Source organism: Lichenostomus cassidix, chromosome 3 (genome assembly GCF_008360975.1).
Source record: "Lichenostomus cassidix isolate B80296 chromosome 3, HeHo_3.0, whole genome shotgun sequence".
Classification (NCBI taxonomy): domain Eukaryota; kingdom Metazoa; phylum Chordata; class Aves; order Passeriformes; family Meliphagidae; genus Lichenostomus; species Lichenostomus cassidix.
Window position 1 is genome coordinate 113130207 of NC_139483.1, and position 10917 is coordinate 113141123.

The 10917-nt window shown below is 63.9% G+C and overlaps 2 protein-coding genes across 6 annotated transcripts; one reads left to right on the top strand and one right to left on the bottom strand.

Moving 5' to 3' along the window:
• The first annotated feature begins 94 nt into the window (after positions 1–94).
• SNX17 (sorting nexin 17) lies at positions 95–6497 on the top strand. Of its 2 annotated transcripts, none has more exons than XM_085057363.1 (15): positions 95–265; positions 1874–1948; positions 2138–2255; positions 2571–2635; positions 2718–2828; positions 3175–3265; positions 3431–3518; positions 3851–3920; positions 4037–4129; positions 4402–4479; positions 4802–4924; positions 5045–5122; positions 5307–5381; positions 5672–5713; positions 5802–6497. In XM_085057363.1, the coding sequence occupies exons 1-15, from the start codon at positions 203–205 to the stop codon at positions 5919–5921; spliced, it is 1290 nt and encodes a 429-aa protein (XP_084913489.1). In that variant the 5' UTR covers positions 95–202; the 3' UTR covers positions 5922–6497. The 2 variants fall into 2 exon arrangements, with proteins under 2 accessions (XP_084913489.1, XP_084913488.1); XM_085057362.1 differs by having other exon boundaries at positions 96–265; positions 4276–4479.
• A 103-nt stretch (positions 6498–6600) lies between these two features.
• Positions 6601–10909, bottom strand: ZNF513 (zinc finger protein 513). Of its 4 annotated transcripts, none has more exons than XM_085057359.1 (3): positions 10770–10909; positions 7914–8504; positions 6601–7724 (listed from the first exon to the last, which is right to left on the bottom strand). In XM_085057359.1, the coding sequence occupies exons 1-3, from the start codon at positions 10807–10809 to the stop codon at positions 6973–6975; spliced, it is 1383 nt and encodes a 460-aa protein (XP_084913485.1). In that variant the 5' UTR covers positions 10810–10909; the 3' UTR covers positions 6601–6972. The 4 variants fall into 4 exon arrangements, with proteins under 4 accessions (XP_084913485.1, XP_084913484.1, XP_084913483.1 ...); XM_085057358.1 differs by having other exon boundaries at positions 7914–8507; XM_085057357.1 differs by having other exon boundaries at positions 10599–10909.
• Between the last annotated feature and the right edge of the window lie 8 nt (positions 10910–10917).

Consider the following 10917-nt stretch of genomic DNA (forward strand, 5'->3'; position numbering starts at 1 on the left):
GGCGCTCGGGGCGCGGTGGGCAGGGCGTCCCCGGGGCGGGCGGAGCGGGGCGAAGCGGGGCGGGCGGAGAGCGACGGCCTCGGGCGGGGCGGGGCGGGACGGCCCTGGGGCGGGCGGTGCCGCGGGCCGCGCCATCGCGGGGAGTGCTAGCCCGAGATGGCGGCGGCGGGAGGCAGGTAGCGGGGGCGCGCTCGGCCCGGCCATGCACTTCTCCATTCCCGAGACCGAGACCCGCGCCGGGGACGGCGGCGCCGCCGCCTACGTGGTGAGCAGTGCCGAGGGACCGGAGTCGTCCCGCGGAACGGAGCCGTCCTGCGGAGCAGAGTGGGTGGCGCGGCCCCGCGGCCCGGGTGCGGTGCGGCCCCGGTGGGGCCGTGCGGTCCCGCAGCCCCGGCGCAGTGGCGGGTCGGGATCAGGACAGGGACCGGGGCCTGGCGAGGCAGGCAGGTCCCAGCCCACCGCCATCCCCAGCCGGCGCCCTGTGCTAGAACTGGGTAGGGATCGGGCCCCACCGCCCCCGCGCCTCCGGATAGGGTGCGGGAGGTCCCTAAGACCTCCCCGGGGATGTCCGGACCTTGCCCTGCCCGGGGCGCCGCGGGCAGGGGTGAACAGCCTGCGGGGGCCCCGTCCGGTCTCATCTTCAGCGCCGGCTCATCCTGGCCCGCCCGTCCGTCCGTCCGTTCGTCTCGGCTTCCTGTTTTGCTCCCTGCGCCGTGAGCGCCTCCGGAGAGGGGCCGGGGGGCGCTGCTGCCGAGTGGCGGTGGCCACCGAGTGCCCAGACTTCCTTCCCGGGGCCGGCAGAGGCGAGCAGAGCCCTAGGCTGGGCAGAGGGTCCAGATCGGTGCTCTCGGGGTAAGGGTGGGCAACCCTGGGCTCCACCATCCCGCGGAGATCCCCCCCACCTGCCTTCTGTGCCAAAATCCCTCTTCCGAGGATTCCCCTCGGGAGCCTGAGATTGGGCAATGGACCGGGTGGTTATCAGTGATGGAGAGGCAGGAGCTGCAGTTGCTCAAGGGCTAGAGGAGCAAGCAGCCTTCGAGGTATTTCAGCCCCATGACCCCCCTGCACTTTGCCCTCAACTGTTGCGGAGGCTCCTCAGGCCTGGGGGAGACCTTGGAGAGAGCCCTTGGGCAGCCCGGTGGCTGGGTAGGAGCTGTGACCTCATGGAGAGCCCTGATGTGGGCAGGCGTGGGTGCTGCCAGTACCACCCGTGTCCGCCCTGTCTCTTCTGTAGCAACTCCGAGCCACTGGGCTGGTGCCTTTGGGTTGGGAGATGCCAGTGTGAGCTCCAGCATGGCTGGGCTGGGACCTCTGCTGAGCCTGGGCAGTCCCGGTGCTCAGGGGAAGGAGGGCACTGAGGACATCCATGGGAGGCTGGGCCAGTGATGGCTGGCTGGAGGCTCATGTTCATCCTCTTGCCCTCCGAGACAGTACTCTGGGGACAGCAGGACCTGTGAGGACAGTGCTGTCCCCTGGAAGGACTCTGCCTATAGTGAGGTGCTAGGAGCTGGGCCATGGACTTGCCAGGCCCCGTATGTTCTTCAGTGGTAGCTGTGCTCTGCCTGTGGTGTCAGAAGCAGGAGTTGAGCAAGAGCAGAGGGGGCATAGCCGGGGACCAGGTCTGTGGGAATCCCTGTGAACAGGGAGGGGTGTCCTTTTCTGCTGACGTGGGGACACCCATGTCTGCAGGGCTGCAGTGTGGCACTGTACTCCCCATGTCTAGGCAGCCACAGGGCTAGGCCTTCTTGGTGTCCAGCAGGCGCATCTTTTGGATGGGTGCTCCCTGGCATGTCCTATGTGCCCTGAGCTGGGCAGGTCCTGGGTTCCCTCCGTCTGACAGGTGCTGGGATCTGACTGGCATCTTTCCCTGCAGGCCTACAACATCCATGTGAACGGGGTGCTGCACTGTCGGGTGCGCTACAGCCAGCTCCTGGGCCTGCACGAGCAGGTAGGGAGGGTGGTGGGAGCTCCTGTGATGTTCCATCTGGGTTCTTGCATGCTGCTGGCTTTCCAAGTGGATGAGGGATGGTGGCAAGCTCTGCTCCCCTTGCTAGGTCCCTGGGGATCAGCTAGGGTGAGGGATCAGGGCAGCCACCATCTCCCTAGAGGCTCTTGCAGCACTCTGCTCTTGTCCCAGTTAAGGAAGGAGTATGGCGCCAATGTGGTCCCAGCCTTTCCCCCAAAGAAGATCTTCACGCTCACCCCGGCGGAGGTAGAGCAGCGACGGGAGCAGCTGGAGAAGTACATGCAGGCTGGTAAGCTGGGCCTGCCCCGGTCCAGTTGTGCAGGGCACCGGGGCACTGCCCATGGCTTCCGCCTTGCACTGCTCCATTCGCCGTGGCCCATCTTGCAGCTCCCAGTGTAGCGCTGGCATTTGCTGGGCTTGTCCCCTGGATGCCAGGTCCAGTCTCAGCCCCTGCCCTGCACTGGCAGAGTGGGGATGTGGGGGGAGTCCCTGGCTGCCCCAGCACACAGTCTGAGGGCAAACTGAGGGGCTGCAGAAGGGCCAGGCACTGCTGTGGGTCCCTGCTCCTTCTCATGGGACTCCTGACTCATGCCCCTTCCCACAGTGCGGCAGGATCCAACACTGGGGGGCAGTGAGACCTTCAACAGCTTCCTGCGCAAGGCTCAGCAGGTGAGGGGGCAGAGCTGTGGGAGGTCTGGGGCCCTCAATTTGTAGCAAGAGGCTGGGGTGCCAGTCCTGTTTCTTTCTCCAGGAGACACAGCAGATCCCCACAGAGGAGGTGGTGCTGGAAGTGCTGCTCTCTAACGGGCAGAAGGTCAAGGTCACCATCCTCACCTCAGACCAGACAGAGGATGTCCTTGAGGTGCCCTCCTATTGTGTTCTGGGGTTTCCCACATGTGTGGGGGTGTCTCAGCCCAGCAGCCTCCTCTGCCCTCTCCTGCTATCTCCCCGCCCTGGATCAGGGTTGACTTGGTGGGGCTGAAAAGCTGGGAGCTGGAATGGGTGTGCCATTGGGTATTTCTGGGCTGACAGTGATGCTGGGGGACCCCTAGCTGTTTCCTGGTTGCAACGAGCCCTAGGCCTAGCCCCAGGGCAGCAGAGGTGCTGCCTTCTGGCTGTTGGGAGGTCCCAGAATGCATATGGGCTGAGTCTTGCCACCGGATTGAGACTTATGTTGGGAAGTAGTGACCTCCTGCTCTCCCTCCCAGGCTGTAGCCTCCAAGCTGGATCTGCCAGATGACCTGGTTGGCTACTTCAGCCTCTTTCTAGTGAGACAGACCAAGGATGGAGCTTTCTCCTGTGAGTAGAGCCCACTGCAGTGGGACCTCTGCCTGGAATGAGTGCTGTGTGCTTGCACCCTGCCCTGAGTGGGGGTCCTAGTTGTTTTTCCTGGGGCACGCTGGCTGTGAGGATCTGGGGGCTCCTGCTGCCCAGAGCTGCTGCTGAGCTGGTGTTTCCCTGCAGTTGTGCGAAAGCTGCAGGAGTTTGAGCTGCCATACGTGTCAGTCACCAGCCTGCACAACCCTGAGTTCCGGATCATCCTGCGCAAGAGGTGACTGGGGGACTGGGGGGGCAGCAGTGGGTTGGTGCCCAGGGCTCCCTGTTCCACAGAGGCACCCTCCCCTCCTGCCATTGCTGCCCACAGATGCTTTGGCCCCCAGGAACACACCTGGGCATCCCTGGCCATGCCACAGGAATATGGGCTGCCCTGCTGTGCTCAGCCCATTTCTGCCTTCCCATGGCAACTGGTTTAGATGGGGAGCAGGGCATGGTGACTCACAGTTACAAGGGAACTGGCCAGAGAGCCAGCCCACAGGAGGGTGATTTTCTCTTCATTACTGTTAGGAGCTGGGGCATAGGCTGACCCATGTGGTTCCCTTCCAGCTACTGGGACTCAGCCTATGATGATGATGTGATGGAGCATCGTGTGGGGTTGAACTTGCTGTATGCGCAGGTGAGGGTTGGTGTGGCACAGCCAAGCGAGGAGGGGCACTGCACCCCCTGGCCACAGCTGTGCATGGGCTCGGGAGGCTCTGGTCTCAGGCTCTCACCAGCTTCTGCTGGTTGTAGACGGTGTCAGACATTGAGCATGGATGGATCCTTGTCAATAAGGAACAGCACCGGCAGCTGAAGTCCCTGCAAGAAAAGGTCTCCAAGAAGGAGGTAGGGGAGGGTGCAATGTCATGACTGGGGCAGTCCTTGCCACTGCACCAGCCCCTCTCCATGTGATGTGTGGTACTGGGTTGGTCGCCTGTTTCTGGCCCGGGCAGGCGGCCAGCAGTGCTGAGCATCCCTGGCTCTGCCCACAGTTCATCCGCCTGGCGCAGACCCTAAAGTACTACGGCTATCTCAAGTTCGACCCCTGCATCACCGACTTCCCTGAGAAGGGCTGCCATGTTGTTGTCAGTGCTGGCAACAACGAGCTCAACTTCCAGGTGCGGCTGCCGAATGAGCAGATCAAGGAGGGCAGCTTCAAGGTCACACGCATGCGGTGCTGGCGGGTCACATCCTCGGTGAGTGACGCTTGGAGAACAGGGAGGGCTCTATGGGGGCTGGAGAGACCTGGCTATGCCAGGCTGGGCTAGTACCTCTCCCTGGGAAGGCTGCTGGCTCTGACACCAGTCTGGCCCAGCCTCCCAGTGGGGAGGGTCTGCATCATGCCTTGGGGGTGAGGGGATCATTGGTGTGAGGACATTTGAGTGGACCTGACAGTGGCAGAAGAATGGTGGGCAGGTGTCCTGTGTTTGGCTGGGTGCTGCCCTCAATCTGCACTGGCACCTGGGGAGCTGCTACTTCCCCTCTGGGGGCTCGCAACCTTGGTGTGTGTCTTCACAGGTGCCAATGAACAATGGCCCTTCGGGGAGCAGCCCAGGGAAGTCTGAGGTGAAACTAGAGTTGGCTTTTGAGTACCTGATGAGCAAGGACCGGCTGCAGTGGGTCACCATCACCAGCCCACAGGTAGAGCTGCCTGTGTGGTGGGCTGGTGGTGGTTGTGAGGGCAAGGGCTGGGCTGGGCCCAGTGTGGGGTATGGGAAGGCTGTGGGGTGCGTAGAGCCCTGTGACGCTTCTCCCTTGCAGGCCATCATGCTGAGCATCTGCTTGCAGTCCATGGTAGATGAGCTGATGGTGAAAAAATCTGGAGGCAGCATCCGCAAGGTGAGGGCTGGGGCTGGATGATGTCCCCAGGGTGGGATCCCAACCTGCCCCTGTGACTTCCTGGGGTCTGGGCTGCACCCTGACTGTTTCCGTAAGGATAGGGCCAGCAGAAAGATCCCCAGGGCCAGTTATAAGCCCCAGAGCCCCTGGGGACCCTGTGGCTAAGCTGAACTCCTCCCTGCAGATGTATCGGCGGCGGATGAATGGGGCCCTGCGGCGCTCAGACAGCCAGCAAGCTGTGAAGTCACCCCCGCTGCTGGTGAGTTGGACTCTGCAGCCCTGGGTGGGGAACATGTGCGACCATGGGCTTTGCCATGTGTTGCATACCATAACTCACTGTCTCCAGGGGAGTCACTGTCCCCTTGACAGGGCTGGGGCAAGCCCAGAGCACAGCAGGGCTGTGGTGCCCTGCTTCAAGAGCCCTGGGAAGGGAAAGAGGTCCTGGACCATCTCAGTGAGCCAGACTCCCTAGGGAGGGAGGGCAGATAAAAGGACAGGTGGGTGTTGTGTCCCATGACCCTGCGCTGCCCAACTGTGCTGTCCTCATAGGACTCGCCTGATGCCTCCCGGGAGCCTGTGGCCAAACTCTCGGTGAGTTGTGTGCGGATGCGCTAGAGCTCTCAGGCTAAGCGGGTAGGTGAGCTAGAGGTGTCCTCCCTAACATCTCCCTTATCCACAGAGCAAGCTCACTTCCGTCAGCCTGCGTGGGATCAGCCACTCCAGCTCTGCTAACGATGTGGGTGCTAATGACTTCCACGGCAATTATGCCTTTGAGGGCATTGGCGATGAGGATCTGTAGTGCCCCCTTTCCCAGGACAGCCCTGGCCTGAGCAAGGGCCTTTGCTGAGGAATGTACGACCTGCAGCCAGGTTGCAATCAACGTGCCTCTCACCTGCTACATCCACCTTTCCCTGCTCCCCGGGGCTGGGAGCTCACCCCCAGCCTGCCATTGCCTTTGGGGTGGGGGCAGCTGAACTCCTCCCGCTGCTGGCTCCAGCTGGGAGAGGGCTTGTTCAACCTGAGCAGTGTGCCTGGGCCAAACCCTGGAGCAGCAGTGCAGGGCCTGGCCTAGCGCAGGGGCAGAGCTGCTCCTGTCCCAGCTGGGAGGGCCTGGCCTAGGTGGGGGCAGCTGCCCTGGGTGGACCCAGGCAGAGTCCATAATGCCAAATTAGTGTTTAGGTTTGTGCTCTGAGACAGAGTGCAGTAAACTGTCTCAGGGAGCTCCGCGCAGAGTTCCCTCTAACCCGCTCATAGATGCCAGCATAATCTAGGCTTGTAATCACGTATCTCCTGCTGCTCAGCCCGACAGAGCATTAATGGACAGTAACTGATGTTTACACACTGCAGCGATGATTAAAACGGATCCTGATTGGTACCAGGCTGTCTGTTGGGGGGTGGCTGCTGTCACTCCCCTCCCTGTGCCAGCCCTGTGCTGTCCTCCTCTGCAGCAGAACGAGGCCCCCAGGGAGAAGAGCAGATAACAAAACTGACTGTTTAATGCTTTTATACACAATATAAATTACACCGACCAGCACGGCAGCAGCCATGGAACCAGTCCTGTTCCCCCCTCCCCCCTTTTCCCCAAACCCCAGCAGAGGAAGGCTCCCGCAGGCAGAAATAGGCAGGTGGGGTGGCTGGAGACACCGCAGTGCTGCCATGGGAGCAGGAGCTGGAGCCGCCAGTCGTGACTTCACCCTGCTCAGGCAGCCCTTGCTGGAGACCCTAGTGCGCCTGTGGGCCTGGCATAAGGCAGCCCCAAGCCCCTGTGGAGTTGCCTGCCCTCACTGTCCCTCCCCCAGGGAGGGCAGGTGCCGAGGCACCCCAGGCCTACTGCCAGACTAAGTGCTGTCTCAGGGCAGGGCCGTGCCCACGGCTTGGGGGGCCAGGAGGGCTTTGGCATTGCGCGGGTTCACCCAGCTCTCAGCCGTGTGGCCATGGATTTTCTGGTGGCGCTTGTAGTTGTCCCAGTGACCAGTGGTGTAGGGGCAGTCCCGGCACTGGAAGGGCTTCTCGCCCGTGTGCCGCAGCATGTGCCGCTTCAGGTTCATGCTCTGGTTACAGCTGTAGCTGCAGAGGCTGCACTGGAAGGGCTTGTCGCCTGAGTGGATGCGCCCATGACGCTTGAGGTTGGCCAGGTTGCCACAGGCGTAGTCACAGAGCTGGCACTTGTAGGGCTTCTCACCTGTGTGCACGCGCTGGTGCCGCTTCAGGTTGTCCAGATGGGCAGAGGCATAAGGGCAGAGTGGGCAGGCAAAGGGCTTCTCCCCGCTGTGTGTCTTCATGTGCCGCGCCAAGTGGTTGGGGTAGTGGGTGACGAAAGGGCAGAGGCTGCAGGCAAAGCCCTTGTCCCCAGTGCCTTTACGGGGGCTGGCACCTGGCTCGGTGCCCAGCACCGCCAGGCTGCAGCGCCCACAGACCTGCTCGGCCAGGCCCTCATCCTGTGCGAACCCATCGTCCAGCACCAGCCCACACATGCGGCAGGTGAAGGGGAAGAGCAGCTCAGGCAGTGCGGCTGCCTCCTCGCCTCGCAGCCGTGCACAGCCGGGCAGGAAGGGGCCACTGCCACTGCCCACATGCAGGCTCAGCTCTGGCAGCAATGGCTCTGTGGGACAAACAGACAGGGTTGTGAGTAGGGCGGCACAGCGCCAGTGAGAATTGGCTCTTTGAGGAGCCACAATGCCTCAGTGAGCCTGGCAGTACATGTCAGGTCGATGGCAGGGTCTATGCCCTGCCCCAGCCCCAAGGCACCCACAGCAGCTCTCCCCATATCCCCACACCCTCCCACCTTTACCTGGGTCCTTGTCCCGCCGGTGTGGCCCCTCGCCCTCGGGAAGGCGGTGGCTGAGCATGTGCCGCTTCAGGTTACGGCTCTGGTTGCAGCGGTAGTCACAGGCAGCGCACTGGAAAGGCTTGTCCTGGCTGTGGACCCGCTCGTGGCGTTTGAGGTTGCCCAGGCTGCTGCAGGCAAAGCTGCAGCAAGTGCAGCGGTACGGCTTCTCCCCAGTGTGTGTGCGCAGGTGCCGCGTCAGGTTCACCAGCTGGGCAGAGGCGTAGGCACACTGCGTGCAGGCGAAAGGCTTCTCCCCGTTGTGTGTCTTCATGTGGCGCTTGAGGTGGCTGGAGTAGTGGGAGGCGAAGGGGCAGAGCTGGCAGGAGTAGACGATGCGCTGGCTGCGGCCGCCCTCGGCGCCGGCACACTGCAGGCAGCTCTGGCCCAGGCTGGCAGCCAGCTGCAGCCCGCACTGGCGGCAGGGCAGGGCGGCAGGGCCAGGCTCACCACCCTCCTCAGGGTCACTCTCCACACTCAGCTGCTGGTACCCAGAGGAGCAGTCGTCGTCACTCAGGGTGTACGCCGGGATAGCAATCTTCCCCACCAGCGTGTCTGCTGAGAACACCATGGGGATGGGGTGGGTGTCAGCCTGGCTGGCCCAGGCACAGCCCCTCTGCCCATTCCCCCAGTCCCAGAAGGGTTCAGGCAGCTATAACCCACCCTGCGGCACCTGGTAGGAGCCCACTGCACTGTGCACTGCAGTGAGGAGCTTCACAGCTACAGCCTGTCCCAACACCCTCCTGAGGGCATGTCCTGGATATCTCGGGAAACCCTTACAATTCTGCATGGCTGGCCAACACCTTGGCACCAGGAAGGGTGAGGGGACCAGGGTGGATCCGTTACCTGCTGGCACTGGTGGGTCTGGTGGGTAGGAAGGTGGTGGGCACAGCCTAGCCCAGGCGGGAGAAATGGGTGCCCATAAAGCTGCTTTGTGCCCCCCCTCACTGTGCCACTGCCCCAGCCCCGGGGCTGGCAGCTGGTCACACTCTCATGGCTGGTACCAGGGAGCTCCAACACCAGCCCCCTCCATCTTACAGGAAACATTCCCCAGCCCCACACAGTGCCGCTGTCCCATGGCAGCAGGAGGAAGGCTGTGCCAGGCTCTCAAATTGACGCTTCTCAGCTGGGCACAGACACATCCTTCTGCAGCCCCTGTGCCCCACATGTGCCCCCAGGCTGGTGCTCTGGGCTGGAGGGGCAGCTCACCACTACCAGCTGCAAGCCATGCCCTGCTGGCCCCATGCTTTGCGTGACCTGCCACCCTGGGGCCTGTCAGACCCAGCAGCTGCCTACCATCCTGGGAAGCAGCCTGGACTGTTCCCTTGCTGCTGCCCCCCGGTTGGGTCCAGAGCCCCAGACAGGTGCAGCGGTGAGGGTGACTCATGCTGTGGGACAGGGTGGCCCCTTCAGGCCCCCTCCACAAGCACTGCCTGAAATGCAGACATCAGAAAAGGGCATCCTGCCAAAGCCTGGCTATTGCCAGGAAACCCTTGACCCTGCCTCAAGCCCTCTATCAAGGGGCCCCCTTTTTCCTTAGCTCCGCCCCACCCTCACCCAGGGACCCACCTGTCCCCTCAGTCCAGCACCACACTGAGGGAACCCCCTGTCTCCTCAGCTCAGTAGTGCCACAGCGTCCCCAGAGCACTGTCTCCTAAATGGCCGTGTCAGTGCTCAGATGGGACAGCTTGTCTGTCCTGACCACTTTACTGGGCTGAGGTCCCGGTCCTGCTCCCTTGCTGGGGCTGAATGGAAGAACAGGTATTCCTGGGAGTTTTGTTACCAAATCCTTGGCAAGCTCCTAAAGCTACCAGGTGGCTGTCCCAGTGGAGATAAGCACAGCCTTCAGAGCAGCCCCATCTGCCAAGCAGCTGGGACTGGAGCCTCAGTACCAGAGCAGGAGTGTGGCACAGACTAGCGTGGCTGCCGAGCACATGGACCATGGCACAGCTCTTGGGAACAGTTAGGGGACAGACAGAGGGAACCAGACAGTCCATGCAGACCGTCCATGTCCCTTTCTCTCGCCGTTCTGTCCCCACGTTGCTCACTGCCTGGGGCGGGGAATGACTCCCACCAGTCCCCATGAGGCAGCTCCATAAAGCTGAGCAGCGCTCGCCCTTCCGGCTGCCTCGGCCTGGGCTGACCCAAGCTCGGGGGGTACCGGCTGCTCAGGCACTGTCGGGTCGCACCGGGCCGGGGGTCCCGGGGCTGAGAGCACCCCATATACCCCGCAGTGCCGAGGGGAGCAGTGAAGCAGGACCCCGGAGCCGGGTCGGACTCCCGGGTGGGCAGCAGAGTCGGGGCTGAGCAGTGTGGTGGCTCTGGGGTGGGTGAGCCCGGCGGCAGCTGCGGGGCGCGGCTCCAAACCTACCGCGGGGACACGTCGTGCCCGGGACCCTTCCCGGGAGGGACGGGGATCGGTGCTGGGAGGTCGATGCCGGGCGGGCAGAACCCACCCGGGAGCCCGTCGGGGGCCGGGCCTCTTCCCCCGTGAGAGGAAGCGTGGCCGGAGCCCGCGTCGGACGGGCCCGTGCCGGGGCGGGCGCTGCCGGATGCGCAGAGCGCGGGGCAGCTGCGGCCCAGTCCGGCCGCGTCCCCGCCGGCACGGCTGCCGGAGAGGGGCGGCGTCCCCGCGGGGGCCGCACGCACCTGGCGGTCCCTTCTCGGAGGCCGGGCCGCGGCCCAGCAGCAGGTTCCCGGGCAGCACCACCGCCGCTCCTGCCGTCTCCTCGGTGCCGTCCTCGGCGTCCGCTGCAGCGCCCCGAGCGCCGCGGGTCCCCGCCGGGCCGCCGCCGCCCCCCGGGCCCGCCGCGCACTCACCCTTCACCGGCTGCGGGTGGCTCTGCTTCCGCCGGGGCATCGTGGCGGGCCCCGGCGCCGGCCCGGCCCCGCCGCCCGAGCGCCCGCGGCCCGCCAGCCGCCCCCGCCAGCCCGGGGCGGCCACCGCCGCCCCGCCTCGACCGGACAC

Bases quoted from the DNA above. Each gene is read 5' to 3' on its own strand.
- ZNF513 (XM_085057356.1), bottom strand. From the start codon at position 10,809: ATGCCCCGGCGGAAGCAGAGCCACCCGCAGCCGGTGAAGGGTGAGTGC. The intron at 8,508-10,598 runs GTGCGTGCGGCC...TGGTGTTCTCAG, and splicing joins CTCCGAGAAGGGACCGCCAG to CAGACACGCTGGTGGGGAAG. The intron at 7,725-7,913 runs GTAAAGGTGGGA...TTTGTCCCACAG, and splicing joins CCGGCGGGACAAGGACCCAG to AGCCATTGCTGCCAGAGCTG.
- SNX17 (XM_085057362.1), top strand. From the start codon at position 203: ATGCACTTCTCCATTCCCGAGACCGAGACCCGCGCCGGGGACGGCGGC. The intron at 1,949-2,137 runs GTAGGGAGGGTG...CTCTTGTCCCAG, and splicing joins TCCTGGGCCTGCACGAGCAG to TTAAGGAAGGAGTATGGCGC. The intron at 4,480-4,801 runs GTGAGTGACGCT...GTGTCTTCACAG, and splicing joins GCTGGCGGGTCACATCCTCG to GTGCCAATGAACAATGGCCC.